General features: G+C 38.9%; 1 protein-coding gene across 1 annotated transcript; it reads right to left on the minus strand.

Moving 5' to 3' along the window:
- Positions 1-2,169: 2,169 nt before the first annotated feature.
- On the minus strand, positions 2,170-24,210 carry LOC143292597 (dnaJ homolog subfamily B member 14-like). The gene is made up of 9 exons (XM_076603046.1): positions 24,039-24,210; positions 22,856-23,036; positions 21,406-21,551; positions 20,527-20,652; positions 19,781-19,837; positions 15,791-15,867; positions 15,107-15,216; positions 13,534-13,697; positions 2,170-10,513 (listed from the first exon to the last, which is right to left on the minus strand). Exons 1-9 carry the CDS (start codon positions 24,169-24,171, stop codon positions 10,404-10,406), a joined length of 1,104 nt encoding a protein of 367 aa, XP_076459161.1. The 5' UTR covers positions 24,172-24,210; the 3' UTR covers positions 2,170-10,403.
- Positions 24,211-27,183: the final 2,973 nt, after the last annotated feature.

Raw genomic sequence — 27,183 nt, forward strand, 5'->3', positions numbered from 1 at the left:
GAAGGGGATCAGCTATCACCTGCAGGTGAAAATCTGAATGGTACTCACCCCCCTCCCCTGCACTGTGTGCCAGCTGGGGTCACTTAACCTCTTTGATATTGACAGGCACAATTGCAGAGTGGTTGAAGTGTTGGACTTTGAATCTTAGGGTCCTGGGTTCGAATCTCAGTAACGGCACCTGGTGGGTAAAGGGTGGAGATTTTTCTGATCTCCCAGGTAACAAATGTGCAGACCTCCAAGTACTTGAACCCCCTTCGCGTGTGTACACACAGGGTCACAAAGATCAAATACACATGTTAAAGATATTGTAATCCATGTCAGTGTCCATTGGGTTATGGAAACAAGAACATACACAGCATGCACCCCCCCGAAAACGGTGTATGGCTGCCTACATGGCAGGTTAAATAAACAAAACAGTCATACACGTAAAATGTTACAAGTCAGTCTTAGTGTGTATGTGTGCTTGCCTTAAATCTGATTGAATGACACAGGAAATGAATGATTAGCGTCCAATGGCAGCCCTCATTCAGCTTTACCCAGGTTGGCAGCCTGTTGTGCAAATGACCCAAAGTTTGTAAAGTGCTTAGAGCTTGGTCTCTAACTGAGGATAGGTGCTACATAAGTATGTTGTCTGATTGAATGACACAGGAAATGAATGATTAGCGTCCAATGGCAGCCCTCATTCAGCTTTACCCAGGTTGGCAGCCTGTTGTGCAAATGACCCAAAGTTTGTAAAGTGCTTAGAGCTTGGTCTCTAACTGAGGATAGGTGCTACATAAGTATGTTGTCTGAAAGTGAACATGATGAGTGGGCGTAGTACAGGCAGGCTTGGCAAGTGAAAGACATGTCATGTGTGCACGCATGTATGTGTGCGTTTTCGAAAACTAAAACGGTTTGTTGACTAAATTATTATTAATTACTATTGCAGTTGCCCAGTGAATGATGGGCAAAAAATGTGTATTATAACTTTGGATTATAATTCGTGACTCTGTACATAAGGTGTGACAACACATTTCGTTTTCATACATTTTTGATTCACATGCGGAAACAAAGCAAGTCTATGTTGTAACCTGGTGTTTACTGCTTGTTTGTGAGTGTGTATGTCTGTATGTATGTCTGTGTCCATAGTTCCTCCTATTGGTCATACCAATGATAGGTTGGAAGTCTTCCAGATTATACCGTATTTCTAGGTCATTAATGGTTTATTTTGTTGAGGTTCCAGATCTGAAAAGCTATTATCCAGCTGTTCCAAGTTGCTGGAACCTATGTTTAGTTAGAAGACAGCACGATATAGTTTACTTTTTTTTTTCGCAATTAAAAGAAAAGAAATACAAATTCTGGACATAACACATACAATGACACAACCTATACCATCTGCATAGGAATATTCTAAAGTAGATACTAAATAAACTGGAATGAACATAAAAGGAAACTTGAACTGATCATTTCTTTCAGTTTCGGTCAGCCTGTTGCAGACTGGTTTGTGCTGATCAGAAAAAAACAGCTACATATTGCAGTGTTCCTGGCAGTGTCTTCTTTACCACCAAATTAAAAGAATTTCTTAAATAATTCAGATATATTTTATATAAAACAACATTTTAATGGTGTTATTACCTTAAATACGATAATATAAAAAAAACAACATAGCTTTAAATATTTAATTTGGTGCAGTGGCATCAGATGCACCGTACACTGTAAGTCTACTTGCTTCTGAACTGAAGATGCATGGTTAGATTCTGCTAGCATGCCCTTTTTTTTTCTTTCAAGCTGACTTAATATGGAAATCATTTTCACAATTTTTTCTTTCTTTCATATGTTCACTTCAGTTGTTTTTACAATCTATAACATTCAGAAAGTATGTGAATTTTGTTTTTCTCACATTTATGGTTCACTTATTGCTAACCAGTGTGTTAAGCTTTAAACTATCAGAAGTTGATAGTTCATTTTCCTTACAGAAAAGTAGGTGTTTGTATATACTTGTAATTTGTGTGCTATAAGTTTTGTAAATTATTACCCTTCACAACCAAAAACCGCCTGGCAAATAAGATCAAAAGCCAAAATAATGCCCAGCAAGCACTAAAGATGTGGAGAAGAAAGCTGGATCATGTTTTTTTTTTAAACAATGCTCTACCCACTCAAAAGTCAAAGGTATTCAAAACTTAGTTTTGTGGAAAAAAATGTTTATTGATATTTTATTCAAGGAATAGTGTAGACTGGACAAAAGGGTAAAACAGTCCATAGGGATTGGGTGAAGAGAACTTGCTCAGACTTCACATTCCACTCTTAAACTCTGTATGTAGATATGTATACATACCACACACATGCACAATATAAATCATTCTCAGACTGCAGTTTCTGACAATTGTTACATGAATTGGTTCCATTTGATTTCACTGGCATTAAAAAAAATTAAAAAAAATTTTTTTTAACATCTCCCCAAGACTTTTGTAACTAATCGGACACCCAAAAGATGTTGGTCCTGAGGTAAGTAGAAACGCTAGCTAGGTCACAATGTGTTAATCTGGGATATTCATAACATATTCATTCTAACAATTTTCAGTAAAATAAAACTCAAGTGTGCCAACAAATATAAAATGTTCACACCAGATGACGCTGGGCTTAAATGAAGTGTGCAAGTATTCTAGTCCTGAGGAGAAAAGTTCATCATTGGTGAAAGCTTTTTGAGCAAGCTCTTAAGATCGAAGGGTCTTTTTTCCCCTCTGAACTAAATTGGTATAAACTAAAGAATTTCAACCAACTTCACTTATTTCAATTCTCAGATTTGTTTAAATTACAACAGTTTAGAATCATTAAACATACTTTCTTTCAAGAGTTGCTTTTTCCACTCATCTTTTTTATTTTTGCTGCTGAATTACACTGACATGGATTAAAAATGAATTCCACAACAACAAATATTTAAGAAAACATCAGAAACACTTAGCATTACACATCACAGATTTTGACACATAGAATCCATTTGTCCAGTCATCAAATCATTCTGTTGCACATATAACTATTACATGTGCCCACACTCGTCAACTGAATAAGGTCCATTCACAGCCATATATGTTAAACCTATTGCAAGAACACACACATGAAAGGTACAAGCTATGATGATTCATACTGTGACACTCAATGCATAGGTAATACGAGCTTTAAAACATTTTGTTCATTTTAACCTGAACCCTGATGGAGAAAATGTAACAACAGTACGGTTTGTGCTGTTGGGAGCTGAGCTTAATTACACTGAAGCAGATAAAAATATGCACTATTTCAAAGACTTGTTTACAGAACTCATAGTTTGCTGGAACAGATATTTGTATACATGTGTACATGTCTCATACTGTTCAATATTTTCTTGGCTGAGGAACTTATGACTAACGCACTTGAAGATTTTGTCAGTACAGTTTGCACTGGAGGAAGAATCATCACAAACTTTATCTTCACATAATAAAAACATCAATAGCCAGGAAGGCAGCAAGCAAGTACTTGTCAAGCTTGAAAAACTTAGAATGGATGAAATGTCAAACTACCACTTGCAAAGGTTACCATCCACAAATCTCAAACAATTTGCACTTGTGGGAAAATATGAAATTTATCCCAGCTTTACACATGCATACCTGGTTATCCATCTACACTTTCACAAGTATATGTAAAAAAAAATATATATATAAAACAAAAACACAAATGAACTGCCACTGAACACACAATACAGTAAGCAAATATGAATGAAACATTGAATAGGACTTCCCTCTTCACCATTATTATTTGAACCTCCCATTCAACTTTCAGCATGTGGAGAATATCTTCCAAGATTCAGGCAGTCTGAAAAGGAAAATGTCAACATATGCCATACAGCTGACCAGTCCATATTTCCCGATCGCAAACATTGCACATGAATTCATGGAACATAATAAAAATGTATCATGTGCCAGTAAATAACAACCACCTACACTACAGAAATGAACTAATGTGTACATCCTGTATTATAAATACCCCAAATCATGATGATTTTGTTTATTCATCATCACTTTTCATTTCTAATATCAGAATAAAATAATTCTGCTATTTGCAGGAAGTGACATTCATTGTAGATGAAGAGACATGAGTTTCAATATGATATCACTTCAACAAAAAAAGACAATGAATCTAAACCATCCTAGTTTTGCTAGTGAATCATACTTCATTTGTTTTCTACTTTCCTTTTTCAGAAGAGGCAGGCCAGAAAGTCACGGGCAAACAAGCTCCCTGACAATGGTATGCCCGTCTTTGTCTGCCCCAACTGACAGCGAACATTTCGTGCGCAGATTGGACTATTCAGCCATCTGCGCATTCATAGATAGATTCATGAGCATCCTCCCCCCCACCCCACCACCACCCTCCCCCCATCCCCCAGCTGGATGACATGGATGGTCATCATCGATCTCGATGGACACACCACACACTTTCCTTTTTAGTTTTTTTTTTACTTCAAAATCTTCACTTGTGTAAATACCTTAACTATAAAGACAATGAAAAAAAGATTCCAGGTATGATAAAAATTTATCAGGTGCTTAAGTGTTGAGAACAATGCCAGACTGGGAAATGGTTCCAGCATTGGTTCCATAAATGAGCAGACAGTAGGCAAAAAAATGTGCAACAAGGTGGGCATAAGTTCATTTTTCGTAAATGTCTCTGTTCCAAATGATTCATATTGTTACATGAATGCTGTCTTAGCCAGAAAATTGACTGCGATTTGATATCAATGTATGAAAATGAGGAAAGAACCTCCCACAACACTTCACTGAAAAATTTCCCTAGATGTAATAAAATAACGGGTGGTATAAGGATGTGCTGAATACATCATCACACTCCCCAAGTGCACATCTTATGGCACTTTCACAATGAAACTATTCAGATGAGACAGCTGCAACAAGATATCCTCTAACAATCATTAACAAAAGATCATGAGCCTTCCCAGTTGAACAGTCAGAAAAGCAACCACCATACCAGGTATCTCACTTTCTCAGAGATGTGATTACCTTTGGGAAGGTCATGGCTGAGACGCTAATGAAAAAGGATTGACTAATCCTGGTCTTAATCCTGGTCTAGTATTTTTGTCAATTCCATATACTTCTGGCTACCGATTCTTAAAAAAATTTAAAAATCCTTTTCTGATATTTATAGAAACACAAATCTGACCGGCTATCAAACTGTGTCCCTTATTGTGTTAATTTTTTTTACATTCCAAAACCTATTTCTTGTCATACATGCACTGTGGCACATAACTACATATGCTTTATGCTAAACAGTGTTTTTTAACTTGACATTGCCAATTATGCAAGTAACCAAGATGGTGCACTCATTCTAAAGGTGCTTTTATTACTAAGTGTCTAAGAACCAGAAGCCATGGGATCAAACCACTTGTGGCCATGGGATCAAACCACAACAGTTTGTCCAGTCCTTGTGGTGACATCTGTGAAGGACAGCACCAAGAGGCAAGACAAGGAATGGTCAAGTTTAATCAAGAGTGGTTAGGTTTAATAAATTCAATGATTCTGTATGTGATGTACACTCACATTTGCGTGTGTGGTTTAAACACAAGCAAATTAAAATGTTTTTAAAAAATCGCCACATGAGTCATACGTCTTAGTCCCCCATTTGCAGAGTTAGTATCTAATACAAGTTCCTCTAGTTTTTCAAACTCATCTGATAACTTCACTGATTTTTTCCCTGTAAAGTGTCAATTTCAATTATATTTATCTAATTTTTTTCCCTGTAAAGTGTCAGTTTAGATGAATGAAGATTTTCTCTGGCCAGGGCCACAACTTTCTAACACACGTGAAACGGCAGATGACAGCAATCATATTCTGGCAGACCTGCACTAATGTCATTTTATTTTATGCCAATCTATGAAAAATTCATATCCATCAATATTTTTCAAAAAGCCAACATAAATGATCAAAGACCAACTATTTTTTATAGGCAAAGAATGGATGTTCTGGCTGAAATTATCAAACATTCAAATTAAGTAAAATGAAACAGCAAAAGACTGATGCTGATCAAAATGTTTCAGATAAAGGCACAGAATGGATCATAAGAAACAAACCAGAGATGACAAAGACACCTTATAAACAGGTAATGGTCACCAGGTAAAAAGCAATCAAAACAAACAGTTCCTATCTGGTCAACCATTTTTCTACTTGGTTTCCAAGTTTTGTTTGAAATGGGCAGAAACATGGTTAAAAGAAATAGCCATCAATCATTATATGATGACAGTGACTGCATTGGCAATACTGCAAAAAATACTGGGTACCAGAGTTCAAGAACAGGTGTGGGGAAGGGCTTCAACGACAATGGACACAAAACCTGGGAAAACACTGATCCTGGCCAGGAAAACCAACACCTTCATCAGAAAAATCAGAGAAGTTGTAGAGATCTCACAAAATAACATAGTAGCTTGAAACAATTTTCTTACCATGTACTTACTACCATTCACATCACCTGACAAGATCTGAATTTATGCAAGATTCATTCTGCTCGAGTCTTGGAACAAGAGTAAAAGCTTGCATCCTATTAGTCCTTTTTTCTCTTGTCATTTTATGTTGTTTTTAGTCTAGATAACTCCCAAAATATTTCAAGGCTGAATGCACATAATAAAGATGTTCTTATTTAAATCACTACCAATTAAGGGATTTACGAATGCTGCCTTAACTTGGTTCTGGGGACCAACAATCACTGATCTTTATTCAAAGACTTCATACCAGTCAAATGTCTTTCCTTATTCCATTTTGCCCTTACACAATCATTGCCATTTGGATGCAGAGCTTATTGCAACCCGCATATGCACTGGATACTAAATAACACAAATGTCTCAACCCTGCTCAATGACAATGGCATGATTCCACTGTGACATAGTGTGAGCTACAGACTACAAAGTACAAATCTTATTGTGAGCTACAGACAACAAAGTACAAAGGTGAACACACCAGTCTTATGTACTATGATCATAACTTTTATTACTGTGCAATCTCTGCATGGAAACTTGTGATACTCAAATATTGATATATTTTCTTTTCTCTATGAAGTGTGAGGAATTAAATTTTTCATGTGAGTATTTTTTTTTTTTAAACCAGTATTCCTGTTTTTCAACTGAAATTTTAAACATTGGTAAATATAAACTAGCAATCATAAAATGGCTTTATTGCTTAATGAACTAAAAATCAGTCTGGCAGAAAGTCTCAATCAAATTTCACATTGAGAGAAACTCATGATGAAGATATATATAACTTTTGAATTCAGACTGACTTATATTTACAATACATGGTCAGTTTACAGAAATAATGTGAGAAAATGGTCGTCAACAGTTAAGGTTCACATATATTAAAGCAACAAAGTCAGTGTCAACTTTAGTGATACATTTCATTCATCAATCATTTGCCTCATGACAATCTTCTCAGAACAAAAATCTTATTGGCAACTTGGCTATACATGGTAACAAGCATGAGCACTTTACTGTTGATGCCACAAGTGCCTTTTTTTCCAGTCCACAAAAATAAAAATTTCAAATCTTAATGGATGCAAGTATTTTTCATGTGATTTAATTTTTGCGACAATTGAAGTGAACTTGGTTTTGAATAAGCCCTTTAGTTTTAGTTCTTTCATGTTTATGTAGAAATTAGCCCTAATGGGTCTTTAAGTATAAGTAGTATCCTTACTTTCTGGAGATTTTGAGCAAGAAATTTCCTCTTTTCCATTGCTCTCTATTTCTGGCTTTTTCTTATTTTTCTGTAGTCTTTTCCTGTCATATTTATACCTTGCTGGTCCATTTGCCAGTATTTTTTTCTAAAAAGCCTTGTAATATTTTGGTCTTTTTCTGAACTTGATAACTGGAAATTCTTACTATACTGTCTTCTTTTGCTGCACCTCACCTCTGGGCAATTTCTGGTTTTGTATGCTTGTTGTTGTATATGATTTAATGTATTACAAATACTTGTTTTAATGTTCAGTTTTTGTTTTTTTCAAATCCTCTGGCAAAAAATTGACAGAACAAATGACAATGGCATATCCTAGGTTTATAGCATGAATATGACTGTAATTTTACTTTATCTTCTTCTCCATCAGGTTCTATTGAATCTATTTAATTTTTTTTTTTAAGCCCTGACATGACCCTGTGTGGTCAAATAGATTATAATGAACAGACATTGAGAACATGGATTTTTTGGTTTGATCTCTTCACCACTTTTTTCTTTAAGCACTGCTGGTCCTGATATAGCCCCTTGTAATAAGCTGGGTTACTGATAAAACTTCTGCAGAGGAAGCATGCATATAATCAAAGAAATTGGAAAATGATTGAACTCAATACTGCTTACAAGGATTAAATCTTCAAACTGTAAATGAGTCAAATGCTGGCTGTGACTGAATACTTCTAATATACCACTGATGACCTATGAAGAACACTTCAGTAGAGCTATCACTGAAACTGGCATCAGAATCTGGAAGAGTGCCTGATTACAATTTAATCTGATCATTTTCAGAAATCTTAATCCAATTTTGCCAAACCTAAGCCCGAGTCTGCTAAGTAATTTCAGCAATGACCTGGCTTCCATGCATCTTCAAATGTCTGAGATGTAACCCAATTTTCTCAGGAAATACAGTTAAGAACTGCAACAAGTACTATTTGTTACAACTATCACCACATTTTGAGTACAACTAAAAGGAAAAGAAAATGGATGGATCTTAAGATGCACTGAAAATGAGCAAATTTCACCACATTCATCAGAAGTACTCTTTCTGTTGAAAGCAAATGCAGAGGTAGTATTCACCTTAGTTTCTTCCAAATGTCACAATGCAAACAGACTGGTCTAACATTTAGTGCGTAATTTGACATTCTCCAGTCCTGAATGCTTCAGGTCTGAGGTGCATAACTTTGGTCATGTTTGTTTGACTTCGTGTCAGTGAATAAGCTGTTAATTAAGAGATGTAGCTGTATTAGATGAATCCATGGTAACTTTACTACCATCTAACATTTTTTTAATCCTTAAATTGTGTAAGAATGATTCAGAATAAGGCTGTGTGATTAGCATAATATTGCCATCAGGTGAAATACGCAGCAACGTCTTCAAGGTTCCAGTATGCAAAAACCATAAATTGTTCTAACATTTTCTTGACCAAGTATCATTGTTCTAACATCAAGTCTCAAAGTGGCTGAATAGTTACGTTTACAAAATCTGCAGGACCATTTACATACACAATATCATAAAAGTGCAGCCCACAGCAAAGAACATGGCTTGCTATGCTTTGCATCCACATGCATATTCTCCCTCACTCACTCTCACACGGACATTATTACGTCTACACTGCTTTTAATATGAAATTGCATGCTAATCAAAATTCATACTCAAAAGGACAATATCATCCATATCAATAACATGGACAAATCTCATGACTACTAACTGGATGACAAAAAGAAAAAAGCCACAAGTGAACCTATCTATTCGGTCCCACTAAGAGTCGTGGCCCAGAAATGTTATCATGTTTTCACACATTATTCCTTCACTGAGTTACCATGCTTTTTTTGATCATTTGATATCATAAGCTGAACTACGGAAGTCAAGTTGAATGGCTGACTGCAGACCCATCTACATGGCCTTAAAACTAACATTCATTTCTATCAACTGCCAAAATTATTCAAAATTTTACATCTGACGTGCTTTAAAATGGCTCAAGCTCTCTTGGCTTTTCACTGTAAATGTAAGGAATGTAACTCAAATATAGCTAAATCTGCCATGAATGAAGTGCATGTTGTAAAGAAAATGACTGTCATTACGTCCATGAAAATATATTTCATTCATTTTCAAAAACAAAAAAGGTATTGCTTAAATGTTGTGCGCTCTAACACAGTGTTTGAGATGAAATTTCTAAAATGAAGTGTTTTCTTTCACACATAACTACATATGTACACATGTAAAACCATAAAAACATGTGGGGCCAAAAAAAAAAAAAAAAAAAAAAAGTTTTGCTGGTGTGCACAACTCAACCGGAAATAATTCACTAACTAGCAATACCACATCTGAGTTTTGCCTTGTTTTATTCTTACTCTTACTAAAAAATGGTCTTTCATTGTTTTAAAAATTAAAAATTAAAAAACCAAAACAAAAAAAACAGGAAAAAGCACCTGCATGTTTAGTGGAGGAAAAGTGGAACAGGCTATGGAAAGTATAGGAAAGGGAGACTGTGTAATCAAGATGAAGCGAATTCTTGTTTTATGAGTCACAAGGTCAACATCTTACACATCATTTCACAGACAACTGTGCCAAGACAAAACAAAAGGTCTCAGATTAAATGGGACAATAAAAAAAAAATATCAAAAAAACAAAACAAAAACTGACAACATAAACCGTCACAGATGAAAGAGATCAGGATCAGGAATATATCTGCTGAATCCTATCACAGGAAGGCGTTTTTGTTTCTACTGCTTGCTGGTATAACTTGGCATCTCCGTAATTCCTGGCTCGCCACAGCATATTCTCTTCTGAAAGACAAAAGGGGGAGCATTAATGTTTTTTCTTCTGCACAACACAACTGAAAACAAAAGAACACAATTCATAAAATATACCAATATATCATATTCTGCTGATCTCAAATGAAACAGCATCTTTACATGTCAGAAAGTTTGAAATCTTGATTCTCTTAAATAAAAAAAACCAAAAAAAACAAGTCATTGGATAACTCAGTGTATTTAGCAATGCTATCCTAAATGCTGTAAAATAGACATCTTGTACAAGCTGTCTTCAGGAAGTAGTTAGCATCAGTCTGACAACTGTAGGTTGTGGGTTCAAACCTCTCAAGGGCATAAATATTTTGTGGAGCGTTTTGGCCCTATCCAGCACAAAGTATGTTAAAACTTTATGACAATCACTGCCAATGTCTGTATCTCAGAAAATTCTGTGGGGCATTTTTGCATGTCCAGCATTAAGTATGTTAAAACATTTTGACCCACACTGCAAATGGCTGTATCTCAGATGCCTGACTGGTATAAAATATAACAGAAGGACATGAGTACAGACCATCCATTCAATCTCCAACTAAGATGGGTATTCACAATAACATAATTATCAATATCACTGTCAATGACTTCTGTGACCCTTTACATACTGCTCTGATGATGATATCTGTTTTGATTTCTTCTCTCTGTTTTGTGGCACTGTGACAGAATAAGCCTGGAAGAGATTGGGTACGGTCAACACTGCCTAGGGACTTGAGACTTTGGTTGTTTCATCAACAATATATGGCTGATAGTAAAAGGGAAACAACCTACTTTGTTTCTCCCCGTCTTCTAGAATGCCCAGAGATTGTTTACATCCCTTGGACTTGTACAGTCTGTATTGTATGACTCACAGACAGGAAATTCCAATCATTCACAGACATGGTTGGTCAAAATGGAGTTGTCTAGCAAAGACTGATTTTGGCTCATGTTTTCTTTAAAGTTCACAGCCTTTGAAGTGGCTTGGGAAATACTGATAGATACAGACTGGGGGGAAGAACACCTATGTATTGGTGAGGCTGATGATTCATGCGCATATTTGGATAATGATGATAACAGTCACAATCCAGAGTGAAACTAACAGTGATGTAAGTTTTGTGCCTGAGACTGTTCAGTCTGCGTCTGCAGCAAACCAGGAGTAAAATGAAAGTGAATGTGAACCAGCTGCTAGCACAATCACTGTCAACTGGAAAGGAAAGAGGGATGAGGAGAGGGGTAGTCAGTCAGGCTTGCTGCCAGGAGAGGGTAAAAGCAGAACCTGTTGGCTGGTGCCAAGACATAGCTGGGTGGCAAAATTATTTTTCATCAAGTTCAGGTGTAACACTGGGCCACAGGCATCCAGTGAAAACAAATTTGACTGGGAATCCTTTAATTAATTGCTATGCAGAGAATTTTTAACCACTTGATTTCATGGAAATTTTCTTTTTATAGAACAGAATTATAATAACTTTATCATCTCTTTAAAGTACATGAGTATGAGTAATCATCATGCAAAACTGAAAGGAAATATCTTTGTATTTGAGGAAGTAGTGTACTTTTTTTTTCTTTTCTTTTTTTTTTTTTTTTTGCACTTAGGTTGAATCCCCAAGTTTTTCCTCGGCACACAGGAATGACAAAATTGTTAAAGTGTTAAAATGTTTGGTAGGTAAGAGGTTAACAGGACATCAGTAATGCCGTTGATAAGGCAAACAGTAGACCAGCTTGCTTGTGGAAAAACAAAGATACAGAGAAAAGAAAAGTTAAGATTAATGTTTACAAGCCTGACATCAAAATGAACAAGATTTCCATTATCAGATTCTGACTGCTGGCACAAGGATTGCTACAAAACAAGACAATTTTGAGTGTGTGTGTGCAGGCATATGTGTGAGCACTGATGCATATGAATGCACTTGTATATGAAGGAGTGCACACACATGCATGCATGCATGAATATCTGTTACATGCAAATATTTCAAGCATGTGTGGGTACCACTGCACGAACACATTCAAATACAATATATGTTTGGCAAAAAAAAAACTGCACCACTTTCTTGTCTCCCATAAAAACATTTATTCATATTCTACTGTTTCATTTATTCATATTTTACTGTTCAATATTCACTATGTTTGGCAAAAAAAACTGCATCACTTTCTTGTCCTCCATAAGAACATTTATTCATATTTTACAGTTTAAGGCACTCAATGAACTTATGTTTGCCGAAGACCAGGCAATGATGAACAATGACAAGACACAGCTACAAGAGCACACAGACCAGCTCAACACAAGCTGCGAGAACTACAACATGAAGATCAGTGTCAGTAAGACCGAGGTCATGACCGTCAGCAGGAGACCAGAAAAATTGGACATCAGCATCAATGGAACCCAGTTGAAGCAAGCAAGCGAATTCAAGTACCTGGGCAGCATCTTCACTGAAAGCGGCAAATTAGACAGAGAAATAGAGACCAGATGCCAGACAGCCAACACAGTAGCTACCAACTCGCCCCTCTCTTGAAACATCCCAGCATCCCCAAGAGCACCAAGGCGAAACTCATCAACGCCATTTACCTACCAACACTCACATACCAGTGCCAGACATAGTCCTTAACAAAAGCCCTCGAGAGAAAACTGGTCACCTGTGAAATGAAATGCTTGAGAAAAGCAGTGAATAAGACCAGAAGAGACAAGATCAGGAATGAGGTGATACGAGACATGGTAGGAACAAAACCAGTACTACAACACATAGAACAACAGAGGATCAAGTGGTTTGGACACCTCACACGTATGCCTCAGAACCAACCAGCTCTTCGGGCATACAACACCAAATACTCTGGCTGGAGAGCCAGAGGAAGACCAAGACAGTGCTGGAGCGACTCAGTGGCAGACACCCTCAGAGCCCACGAGATGTCCCTCCTCCAGGCCACTCGCCTTGCTGCAGACAGACAACTGTATCTCCCCGCGACGACCACTGGTACAAGTGGAAGGAAAAAGTAAAGTAAGTAAGTAAGTAATCAAATAAACTTGTACTTACTGTATGTTCGTTCTCGCCAACAATTACTCCTGAGCTGTGAAATATATTCCTCCTCGACCATTCGTTCTATTCTCCTGAGTTCCCCTCTGTATTCCGTTCTAAAGTCTTGTTTTACATAGTAAGGAGCTTTCAGATTGTATGTCTCCTTTTTCACTGAATACTTCCTGAAAACAAAGCATATACAGTTTGTGTTAGTGCAATGAAGATAATGTCATACAAGTTTAAATTAGCAATAAATAATTTTTAAAATTATACATCAGTTTACCAAAATAGACTATGCTGTTCTAATGGGTCAATTTTGAAATCTTGCTCAACTGTGTTTCTTTATTAAGAAGTAATGGATCCTAAGAAAAACCAAAAAAAAGTCACTGCATTAAAATCTCAGCTTCTGGTAAAGAAATAAAGATCTGCATGTAGTTGATGACAAAGTAGATTCTGTACATGCCCCTATTTAAGGCAATTTACAGCTAAGTCTGAAGTCATTCAAGTTTTTTTTTAAATTACAGGAAAGAAGTTAAAATATAAAGAGCTTAAAGTGACACAAACTGATAGAAAGATTATAAGAAGAAAGACAAGAAGAACTATGATTTACTTATCTACTGCTGCTTATAGCTCAGCTCATCATGGTCATATCAGGGCAAAAAAACATGCAAAATACATATTATCAATGAATTCCTGACATAAAACATACAATCCATGGGATGCCCATGACTCTTTACACACACACACACTAAAGGAACAATGGGGGGAAGTGAGAGCCCCATAATTGTATAGAGAGATTTTTATAATTTAATAGTGCACAAGGCTGATTAATGAGTAATGAATGAGTTTTGTATTTTAATTTTTGAAAATAAGTGCCAACACGCAAAGTATTCACTGTGTCCGCCAGTCGATTATGACCATGCCTTAATATGAGCTCGATCGCCCAATCAGGCCAAGTAGTTTTGTGAACTGTTGTGAATCATCATCAGACACAAAACGAGAGCACCAAAGAATCGATAGACAGAAAATATGAAAAAAACTTAGCCTTATGCAGAGCACAGGAACAGGAGTCAAGATGGCTGTCGGAAAAAGAGGGCCCTAGTCAGGGATGCAAAGGGGAGGTAACCTACTTCGGGAGGGTTATCGGCCATAGCTACTTTCGTTTTCTCCGCATAGGTGGGTAGTAATTTGCACAGGACAGGAATCAGACCCCAGCCTGAGTCTGCACTAGTGGGTCACGGTTAAGCATGTGTAGTTAAAATACAAATTATGTGCAACGATGCAGACTTGCATATAAGGCACTGCAACTTTAACCCTTTCTATGCATGTATCATCCTTGTAGGGAAAGGGACAGCCTTACTGATTAACATTCCGATGGGACACAGTGAACAACCAAAATAACTGTACCACTAATTCTTTCATCTCGGTAGCAATTAATCTTCACACCTATACTCCTGTATCAAAGTTCTTCATTAAAAATTTTGACCCCTAACAGTTCTTTAATGCATGTTCATAGTGCTACTTCTTCAGGCAATGTGAAATCTTGTTGCATGCCAGGTGTTTCTAAGAAAGCTCCATGTCATTGACTCACTCAGTGCGCTGCAAACTGAAGACTGGATCACTGATGAAGAAACTGGACATGAGAGACAGGAGGATCAAAAGCAGTACAGGGGCCAGCTGCAGAAGCAATGTGGTGTTGCTCTGTAACATTTGGAATCAAAACAACCTGTTTTACCGATCTTGAAACAGATCCCTCTTCCGCATGCATTGGTAACCTCAACATAATCAAGACATGACCATTTTTATTTCAAAGAACAATTTAGAGTGCTTCACTCATCTTTGTTCTCTAATCCATTCATTATCCAAAGACTGAAAATCTGCTTGGAACTATTGCCTCACAGGTATCTAGCTTGGAGAAATCCAGCTGAAATTATATATATATATATATATATATATATATATATTCTGTACATCATCCATTTCAAATTTTTGTTGTTGTTCGTCTTCATATATAGTAAAGGCAGTACAAAGGAAATCAAACCAGAGATTTAAAAATGTTTATCTGCAATATGAACGGTGTGTAAAACAATCATGACTGCTTTCAGTTTCACAATTTGTGACCCCAACGTTAAGGCTGCTTTTGTAATCAGTTTCTTGTATTATCTTGAAACTTGATGTTATCCAAAATACCATTAACTTTGCTGAAGACAGAGCATATAGTATCTGTGATAATTCTGCAGCCATTAAAATGTAAAAATAGTACACAATATTATACCTCTGACTGATGATCTCCTCCTGAAGAGTATGTGTAGAAGTGGGACCGATGATGATGGTGGCTTCGTCTCACATTTCCTGCAAATGAATTACATATCAATAGTGCAATTAGGGCAATTCCAATTCCAATTATTTTACTTTTGACAATTCAAAACTACAGTTACAATATCAATGAGGTTTCAAAGCATGCAGACTGATGTATAGTCATACACACACAGCCATAGTTCTTTTTTCCCAAATATCTTCTTCTGCCATAGTCTTTCCTTTACTTCATGTGGGTTTTCCACTTTTGTCAATGTTTCCTAATAATAGTAATTGAAAAGCAGTACATATCTCAAATGCAGTCTGCTATATGGATGTTATGGCTGAACATAGAATTCTACAGGTCTGTATGTTGTCAAGTGGCATCTGTAGCTGGTTTCTCATACAGAAATTCCATTCACTAGTTAAAAAGTTTTAACTTGTTGTACCCCACAACTATATGCTTGCTACATCTCTCCTGGACCAGCACAGCAAGAGAACACTGCAAATTAAAAAAAAAACATAGGGTGGTTCACTAAACAGCTGTAATTTACTATCTGAATAAGAGAATGCAGACCTGCCCAGGCCCCCAAATACCTCTCAGTAGTAGAACCCCAGTTTTCAGTAGTTTTATGGTAGTTTTCAGTAGTATGGACATGGCAGCATTTCCACTTCAATACACTCTTCATGTCATCTTCCTTGCACTAACCAAGACATGGTTTAGGGCTAATTATCAAACACAAGTGAAGCTTTCAGTAACCACATGCAGAGATACCAATCTCCAAAGACAAAAAGGAGCATGTGACAAAATCACCAACACAAAATGACTGACTGACAGTAACCATCATTAAATTTTATTTTATTCATGACACAGCTTTCCTTTCCTCTTTCTCTTAGTTTTTATCTGTTTGCAGAGATTCCAAAATTGTGAACTTTACTGAAACAGGCAAGGGGATCTTGGAGACTGCATTAGAAGAGCAAAGCTGGTTATGTGTTATATCCATAAACACAGAGAGAGAGAGAGAGAGAGAGAGAGAGAGAGACAGACAGACAGACAGAGCATCTCTGAGCGCACACACACACACGTGTGTGTGTTCAATTCAACCCTGTGTGGTGTGGTGAAAGAGGGGTGAGGATAGGAAGAAAGTGTGTGTGTATGCCTGAGAGAGAGACAGAGAGAGTATATGCTTTGTATTTTGATTTCAATGCAGCTGTGTGCGTGCGTGTGTGTGTGTGTGTGCGCGCGCGCGTGCGTGCGTGCATGTGTGTGTTTGAGAGAATGAGAGTGTATGTGTGTGCATGTGTTTTCAATTCAGCCCCTGTGTGTGTGTGTGTGTGTGTGTGTGTGTTGAAAGAGGGACGAGGATGGGGAGAAAGTGTGTGCGTATGTCTCAGAGAGAGAGAGAGAAAGAGTTTATATGCTTTGTTTTGTTTTCAATGTGACTGTGTGTGTGTGTGTGTGTGTGCACATGTGTGTGTGTGTTTAAGAAAGAGAAAAAGAGTGTGTGTGTTTGAGAAAGTGTGTGTGTGTATGCATGTGTGTGTTTTCAATTCAGCTCTGTGTGTGTGTGTGTGCGTGTGTGTGTGTGTGTGTGTTTGAGAGGATGTGTATGTGTGTATGCGTTTGTGTTTTTTCAATTCAGCTATGTGTGTGTGTGTGTTCAATTCAACCCTGTGTGTGTGTGGTGAAAGAGGGGCGAGGATGTGGAGAAAGTGTGTGTGTATGCCTGAGAGAAACAGAAGCAGAGACAGTTAATATGCTATGTGTTTTGTTTTCGGTGCAGCTCCCTCTCTCTCGTCTCTCTCTCTTGTCTCTGTGTGTGTGTGTGTTTGAGAGAGAGAGAGAGTGTATGTGTGTTTTCAATTTAGCTGTGTGTGTGTGTGTGTGTGTGTGTGTGTGTGTGCGTGCGTGCGCGTATGAGACATAATGTGTGTTTAAGTGCATATGTAAGCGCATGTGTATTCTTTTCAATACAACTCTGTGTGAGTGTGTGTGTAAGTGTGTGTGTGCGCATGTGTGTGTATGTGCGCACACATGCGCGTGTGTGTGTACATGTATGAGAGAGAGTGTGCAAGAGAGTGCGTGTGTGTTTGTGTCTGTACGAACATGTTTATGTGTTTCCCATTCAGCTCCAGGAAGAGAGTGAGTGAAATGTACGGGCCATCCAAACTAGAGGCAGAGGCGGACCATCCAAACTAGAGGCAGAGGTCGCAAGCAAGTGCATTTGAAGAAAACCACATTTCATGCATGCAATGGGGAAATGAATATCTAGACCCAGATCTTAATATCACTGCAGCCATGTCCGTGCACTGCCTTATCATTGGCTGATTAAGTCTGGCTTAACTGTTTGCAACAAAGTTTTTATTATGTTGCACTGTCGTGCTACAAAGTAATTGTTGCTAAATGTGTGACTTGACAGATGGAGATCCAGATCCAGCACACAGTTGTGTGTATGTGTGTGCGTGTATATGTGCGTGGGGGTATTGTTTTAAATGTAGGCCTCTGTGTGTGTGTGTGTGTGTGTATGCACATGCGCATGCGTAGGCACGTTTATGTGTGTCTGTGTGTATGCGTGCACGCGCGCGTGTACATGTGTGCGCGCGTCTGTGTAGTGTATGTAAGCATGGTATATTGTGTTTGCACATCTCCCAGTGTGCGTTTGTGTGTCGATCTGTGTATGCATGGTGTGTGTGTGTGTGTATGCGCACATGTGTGTGCATAGGCACGTTTATTTATGTGCATGCACGCGCACGTGTATATATATGTGTGCGCGCATCTGTGTAGTGTATGTAAGCGTGGTAAAATGTGTTTGTTCATCTCCCAGTGTGCGTTTGTCTGTGTGCCGATCTGTGTATGCGTGGTGTGTGTGTGTGTGTGTGTGTGTGTACTCGTGCATGTATGTGTATGTGCGCGCGCGTCTGTGTATGTAAGCATGGTAAAACTGTGTTTGCACATCTCCCAGTGTGCGTTTGCCTGTGTGTCGATCTGTGTATGCGTGGTGTGTCTGTGTGTATCCCCGCGTGCACGTGTGTGTGCGAGCGCGTCTGTGTTTGTGCACGCGTCTGTGTTGTGTATGTAAGCATGGTAAAAGGTGTTTGCACATCTCCCAGTGTGCGTTTGTCTGTGTGTCGATCTGCGTACGCGGAGTGTGCGTGCGTGTGCGTGTGATAAAAAACAATGGCGATCGTGAAATGTACTGACATCCAGCTGACAGGCTGCACACACGTTTGGTAAAGCGGGTAAAGTGGATCGATGTATCTCCAGTGAAGTGAGCTGAACTGACAAATGGCTGACGTAATCTCAGCAAAACAGGGTGGTTGTGGGGGAGAGGTGGAGAGGTGGGGGAAGTGTTGACGTCAAATGCTATGAAAGTGCCTCTTCAGTGACGAATCCTTCAGAGATGAATGTGTGCGGCGCTTCTTAGGATTTGCTCTGCGTGTGTGTGTGTGTGTGTGTGTGTGTGTGTGTGTGTGTGTGTGTGTGTGTGTGTGTGTGTGTGTGTTTCTGGTTTCGCGGTCAGCAAAATTGTAGATTTTCTTTACTCGGCCGTAGTGCCATAGTCAGGGGGCTTGAATCGTAGAAGCTATGGACGAATCGTAGTACTAGGCAGGTCTGAGAAACCTTTCCTTTGTCATTGCTGTCATGAATCATAAACAGCTCGGCCAGTCTTCCCCCATTCTTTGTCAATGATGACATTTTGAGAAAAAACTATGAAAATGGATGGAGAATTGTTCATTTCATCATCTGAACAAAGCTTCATTTTACCATTTCCAGAATCCATAAACAGTTCACCTTAGAATGCCAACAGTACCCAGCAAGAATAAACAAAATGTGTCAGTACGTGAACACTGGTACCTGGTCCACAGGGGAAGTAATTATGGTACAAGTAAGCTTGTACCTGGTGGAATGAGTTGAACTAATGATTTGGAGGAAAGAAATTATAAGAATCTCAGTCACAAGATTACATACCTGAAGGAAAACCTCCACCGAAGAACATGTTAAACAGCTCTTCTGGTGTAATATCACCTGCACACAATATAATCATGCAACAAATGTCAACAATCATTAATCACAGTGACAAGGAAAAAATACACTTTTTAAAACTCACAATCTGGTCATGAGAGTCTGGACATTTAATCCAGAAACAAACAAATCAAAAGTAACTAATCTTATTCATCATTACATTTAAGTTACTCATAAAGTTAAATATAAATTTTTCCGTTATACATGAACAGCACACTATCTTAAATCTGTATTTCTGTGATGTACTTTGGTAGCCACATATATGCACATACACATACAAAATCATAAACCTAACTTCCAGAAGAGAGTTTGTACTGCTGCTCAATTGTTTCAGGCTCATTGTTATATTAAAGAACTGACAATGACTTTTCAAAATCAAATGAACAAAAATCAAAAAGTGAAGCCTAATCAGCTGCCAACTGTAAAAAAAAAAAACCACAACAAAAAACCCCCAGAAAACTCAAATGACTTTTGTACTGCTGCTCAAGTGTTTCCAGCTCAATGTTATACTTAACAACTGACAGTGACTGTTCAAATGGAAAAAAAATCAAATAGTGAAGCCTAATCAACTGCCAACTGTAAAAAACCAGAAAACTCACATTTTCACTAGTTTCCAAAAGCCCAATTAAAATGCGTAAAATCTTGCAGAAATATTAAACAGGAGAGGGAAAAATGGGGTTGGTTACGCATACCTTCAAATCCTCCATGTGTATAATCTGAGTGGTAGTGTGAACTCTGCTGCTGTAACTCTGGTCCATAGACATCATACTTTCGCCTCTTTTCTGGATCACTCAGGACAGCATAAGCATTACCAATGGCTGAAACAACAATGCAAAATTATCAAAATTAAATCACCAGGTTCTACCCATACACTGAGGGTAAATTTAAATAGCTAAACTGGCCCTATACATATCCCTACATGTTTGGTATACTTCATAGTTTGTGAGGATACCTTCACATCATTGCTTCATCTCCATGATCATAGGGAAAACCTACAAAGGTATCAATGCGTTTTTTTGTTTTGTTGTTGTTGCTGTTGTTTTCTCAATATGATTTCACTTACAGAAAGTATTTATTTTCACACCATTTACAGAGGCTGAAATATTACCGAAAAACAATTTTGTTGCCAATATTTAAAAATTGCCAAACTATGTGCAAAACTGTATATAAATGGTACTTTCCTGAACATCATACTGCCAAAAATCTATGACTGATGATCAGTGTGTGTGTGTATGAGTATCAGTGTATGTGTGTGCATGTGTCTGTGTGTGTGTGCACCCATATACAATGTGTACAATTCTAGAAAATCTTCACACTAACCCCTGAGTTCTGGCAATTTCCAGAGGTTATACTTCAATTTATCAAACTTCAACATGAAACCTTTTTAAAGCATAGCCAAGATTTGATTTTTATCTTTCAACCACTGCTCATTGAAGTGATTCCCTTCCCCCATCTGAAGTGATTCCCCTCCCGAACCATATGACTTCAAAGTATGTTGTTGTGCTATCTGATTTTTTTTTTCCAAACAAAGTACAAAAAGCTGCATACAGACACAAACTATGTACACAAACCTTTAAAAGCCTCTGTGGCACCTGGTGCTTTGTTTTTGTCAGGATGCATCTGGAGGGCCAGTTTTCTGTAAGCCTTTTTCAAGTCACTCTCTTTGCAGTCCTTTTTCACATCCAGCACCTCATAATAGTCCTTGCACTTCTTAATCCTGTGTATATGACAAACCGTGCAAAACAGACAACAAATATAAAATCAAATGCAAAGTTAATCATGTAAGTAGATGACAACATGTATTTGATTATATGCGCGAGTCCCGGTACATGTCAACAAACGTTTTCTAACATGAGCACGGATGTCATATTGTATTGCATGCATATATTTGCATCATACATACAAAAATAATATATTTTCTCTGTGTATGTCATGTTCTGAAAATAGAATTTAAAATTTTAGTTCGAAAAAAGTTTTCAAGGTCACCAGTTAAAGGCATTTCTTTGTACAAATTGTACTTTAATTTTCCAAAACCATGGGACATAACCACTAAACAGTCAGGTGTATAAAAAGTACATATAAAAAAAACAAACAGTATAACTATAACTAAAACAAACAGCCAAAGAAAGAATGGACTGAGAACAATGCAGAATGGACAGGAAAACTATCTGCAATTTTAGAAACAGGCTTTGATCTCACAACTGACAGAGCTGGAATAATCTGGTGGATAGTTCTTATACACTGCACCCTAAAAGGAGAAAAAGAAGAATAAATCATATATCTCAAAGTAATTTCTCATGTGATAATACATCACATCACTCAAAATAGTCGCTGTACAATGACTGGCATTCTCATAACAATAATGATGATAGTGATACTGTTTCATATCCTGTCAACTGCCTAATTACCTTGTCTGAGTCATGTATTTCAGCATGCTGTGTGTTGAATTCAATGTCTCATTGCTTGCAGATTCGCTCACTGGAAGTGGAAGGATATACCATCCATTTTGATTTTCAAGTACTCAGTCTGGACCAATAGGCCTAGTTTGCATCAGTTTGACATGGTACAGTATATGACACCAAATAAATACTTTACAGTTACAGCAGATTTCTGTGTGTGAACTTTGGGCTGTTTTCTGCAGATTTTTTTTCCTGCAGAATTTTGCAAGGGACAATGTGCCAAGTACATACTGTACACGGGACCCCAATTTACAATCTCTTCTGAAGGATTAGTACCCACACTACTACTTATGGTCTAATGGAGAGAGACGAATAAAAAAAAAAAAAAACAGGTGGGAATCTCATTTTTGTTTTTTTATAACTGTATACATGTCACAATGCCATTAACATAAATCAGGGTCATTTAGTTTATGATGTATAAAAGGTACAATTTCAAACTTTCAAGCTGACAGTTACCCACCAATAATCTCAGGATCAGAAGCACAAAGTAACTGCCTCAGTAACTCTAACAGAAATACCACAAGGTCGAAAGAATAAGAGTACTACTAATCAGTTTCACTACCTTCTCACAGCTGTCAATTGTTCCGGAGTGTAATCGCCTGCTGAATTTTCCTTCTTTTCAGAGGTGGTGTCCCTGGGAATGCTGCCCTTACGTTTTCGCACATCCTCAGATGTGCTGTCGGTCTCCTCACATTTTGGTGACTGTGTTTCCTCACTGCTTGCTGTCAGCTTCGTCAGAAGTCCTGTAAAATGAAAATGCTTTTAAAACATGCAAACAACACCTAAAATGAAAAATACTGTTACTGACCTGAATGAATATTTTGGTGAGTCATTCAGCATAAAGAGAGATCTAAAAACCACTCCTGTGTTCCATTTTTTTTAAAAATTACCCTGAAACACACACATGTTTGAAACGTGCATTTCTGTGATATAACAGCCTTTAATTTACCATAAATTTACATACACATAACAAACAAGAGTTACTCACCACCACAATCACATACACATGAAGAGAGAGAGGGACTATGTACGTGTGTCACTCTGTGTGTGTGTGTATGTGTGTGTATTTGTCATTTTGTGTGTGTGTGTGTGTGTGTGTGTGTGTGTGTGTGCAATCCACCTTTTTATCCTTCCTCTCTGGGTCCAGTTTCAGTTTCAAAGGGAAGTCAAAATGTGCTGTTAAAAAAGGAAATGCCTGACCTTCCCATTAACCAAATGCGCTACTCAGGCCTTGAAATCCTACCCTGTGTCAGTATATATCAATTTATATGGGTCCAACAGTGTATTTAACGATATGCAATGCAAGCCACAAAACTGAGGTGGAACCAAAGTAAACTTTACTAGTAAAAGGAAGTTAAAGGGCGAAGAAGCCATGCTCCTGCAGCTATTGTTTTTATGCTCGATCTAAAAACTGAAGTAACTGCATCAGAAACTGAGTACGCTTATCATTTTAGAACGATCTAGATCCGGTCGACAGAGAGATTACGAACACAAGTAAAAGTCGACCAACGTGAATTTAATAAGCTGATTTATTCAATACAGGTATGCTAGTTCCGAGCCAAGTCCCACTACAACTACTACACTACTTGATGATAATTCCTAATTCACCCTTGTTGTACTGCCTAAAAGCAAAAACAAAACTGAATGCACCAGATATTACAAAAATATCTGCCTTCCAAATGCCTACACGGTTACTGAGTCAGCCACAAAATCAAAATATTTCCAACAAAAAATGTTACGCCTACCTTTGGCCTTTTCAGAAGGATAAAGACGGTCAGCTTTTTTCAGAAATTTTACGGCCTTTTCGATTTCTCCAGCGGCAATACAACGTTGTGCAATTGCAATACAACGTTCACTTTCATCCTTATTGCCGTCCATTTTGGAAGGGAAGATGTCTGCTTTCAACACTCTGATAAAAGATACCTTTTCATTGGTTGCTGTATTTGTAACAAGGAAGACAACTGTTGTTCACTTTTATTTTCACATTCACTTTTGTTTGCATAAACGTTTATTTGGCTTCTCCTTTCCATCTTAACACTTAGCTAATATATGTTCATAGAATAATTGAGGACGGAAGCAAACCCTACATCTGGTTTGTGATACGAATGGTAAAACCCGTCAAGGTTATTTTATCCAATCAGTAATAGTCTTCCATCCAATAAAATTGTTCTCGCCCAGTCAAGAGAGACAATCAGGTACACGTCATAATTTTGCGTTTCTTTTCCCCCATTGTTGGACATAAAAATAACAAATCGGGAAATGATTCGTGGTCTTTGAACGCAGCAATGGAAGACGGCACTGCAACCGATGTTATCATTATGGACTTCGCCAAAGCATTCGACCGGGTGAACCATAGTCTGCTGATTCACAAATTAGACCACTATGGGATCCGAGGGAACACCAACAGCTGGATCATAGCAAGCTTCATTCATGATCGGAAACAAGCGGTGGTGTTGAATGGAGCACAATAAAACTATGTAAATGTGAAATCTGGCGTGCCCCAGGGATCTATGCTCGGACCTAGCCTCTTCCTGGCATACATAAATGACCTCGCTGCCAAAATCTCCTCATTATCTGATAGTATTTGCACTGAGACGGCCGTGCGACACTACTGTGTACCGTCTTCTGACCAACACTGACGACCCGGCAAAGCTCCAAGATGATCCCGGCAAGCTTGAGGTCTGGGAGAAAGAATGGGACATGGCGTTCCACCCTGACAAGTGCACCGGCCAGCTGCCCCTGACTAGAAGGAAACCAGTGAATGCCAACACCAAGTACACCATCCACGGCCACACCCTCAGTTGAACGAGTGTCCTCAGTAAAGTACCTCGGGCGGGGTCACCCTACAGTCAAACCTGTCCTGGGGAGTCCATGTGGACAATGTTTGTGCAAGGGCCAACAGAATGCTGGGCCGGCTTCCCGAGAAGGAATTTGAAGGCGTGCCGGCAACCACTGACTGAGACAAACGGGAGCTAGCCGCCAGCGCGGCGCACAAGGCCATAGTTAGGCCCACTATGGAGTACACCTGCACCGTTTGGGACCCGCACACCGCCAAGCTGACCAACAACTGAGCTGGAGAAATCCCAGCGAAGAGCAGCCCGCTTTGTCCTGAACCGGCACAGAACTTGAACACTGTGACATCCAGTGTTGCCGATATGCTGGATCAACTGACTCCAGTGGACCTCCCTTCAACAACCGTGGCCGCCGCACCAGCGGCCGACTTGCCATGCTGTTCACTGAAGATACAGAGCGGCCTGGCATGCGTAACAACAGAAGAACAGAAGCAACAGAAGAACATACCACACAAACCAGTACCAGCGGATCACATGCCGTACAGATTACAGAAGCTACTCTTTTTTCCCCCAAACCATCCGTGACTGGAATGCCCTCCCTGCTGAGACCGTCCAGCCCCCCTCCCTGGACACCTTCATCCCCAAGGTGTCCAGACCACAGTAAACATTTCAGTAAACCCATCTGCCCCCCACCCCACCCCCCAGCATCCCCTCTCCCCCCTCTCCCGGCGATTTGCGGGCCTGCAGCTTCACTTAGGTTGCTACAGGGCCTCAGCTGGGCCTGAAGGCCTGAGTACAGCTCCGCATGCGGTTGTGTCTTTAACCGTTAGGGCCAAATTTCTTTTCCCCTCCTTTCTTCTCTCTCCCTCTCCACTGGCACGCTGCGCACCTCCCCATATGTCGGACTAACGGCTGATGGACATTGCAGGAAGAAGATTGAAATGTCCAACTGAAGATAGAACGGTCTGTGGGCCTTGGCCTTGTGGTAAAGTTGTTCGTAAAAACATAAGCACACACACATACACACATATGTATTATGTATATATATATATATATATATATATATGTATGTATGTATGTATACATATGTATACATATGTATGTATGCATGCATTCATATTTATACATAATGTGTATATACAATTATACACATTGCGTGTGTATGCGTGTAGTCGTGTGTGTGTGACCGAAAAAAATGAACACACACACACTGACACTGACAAACACTGTTACACGCCTTTTATTCGGGCAGGTGTACCATTTGGCACGTTCAGATTATTTCTGTCGTCTGTCGGCGATGACTTCGGGATCAGTCGAAGGTCACGGTCATATAATGTGAGGGTCATATCAGTTCAATCCTTTACGAACATAATCATGCTGATGCCGAGTCTGACTCAGTCGAGATCGGCGGCGGCAGACTTCCAAAGCTACGGCTCTAGGGACGTGTCTGGTCTGCACTGCCGTGTGGTTCAGTTAATTCTGTTCTTCCGCTTTGTCCTCTTCTCCTCCAGACTTTTTTGACGTCTTGCCTCAAAGGTGCTGGTCGCTTCAGTTGGTGAGTGGCGTAGCGCTAGGCCACACTGTAACCTTGCCCATCTGTCGGCGGGGCTTCAGTTGTCAGGCGCTCAACTTGTCTTCGGCGGGTTCCGGGATGCTCCTCCGAGTCCGTTGCGGTGGCCCGGCATAATATTACATATATCATATACCGTCACAGTGCAGAACGATCTTGGGTAGGCGTTGGTCTTCCATTCCGAGTTTGGAGATGAGTCCTACCGAAAAGAACGGCACCAAACCGGATGCAAACTATTCAGCGCCCATGGTGGAATACCGACACAGAGAGAGCCTGGATAGAAAAACATGCGGCTGTCAAACTTTGGCAAAAAGAAAGAACAAAACCTTCTCCGGACAAAGATATTGAAACAAAAATGAAAGAAAAAACTAAACAGTTTGAAGTCATTGCTCAAGAGGCCAAAAATGACAAGTGGAAACATTTTTGCGAGGCACTCAGTTATGACACAACATTGACAGAGTTCTGGCAATTTTATCGTCGCATGGAAGGGAACAACAACCCCAGACATGTTAGATACTGACGGAACCA

The sequence above is a fragment of the Babylonia areolata genome, chromosome 18 (assembly GCF_041734735.1).
Source record: "Babylonia areolata isolate BAREFJ2019XMU chromosome 18, ASM4173473v1, whole genome shotgun sequence".
NCBI lineage: Eukaryota > Metazoa > Mollusca > Gastropoda > Neogastropoda > Buccinidae > Babylonia > Babylonia areolata.

Bases quoted from the DNA above. Each gene is read 5' to 3' on its own strand.
- LOC143292597 (XM_076603046.1), bottom strand. From the start codon at position 24,171: ATGGACGGCAATAAGGATGAAAGTGAACGTTGTATTGCAATTGCACAA. The intron at 20,653-21,405 runs GTTTGTGTACAT...TTGTTGTTTCAG, and splicing joins TGCCACAGAGGCTTTTAAAG to CCATTGGTAATGCTTATGCT. The intron at 15,217-15,790 runs GTATAATATTGT...CAAATGTTACAG, and splicing joins GAGGAGATCATCAGTCAGAG to AGCAACACCACATTGCTTCT.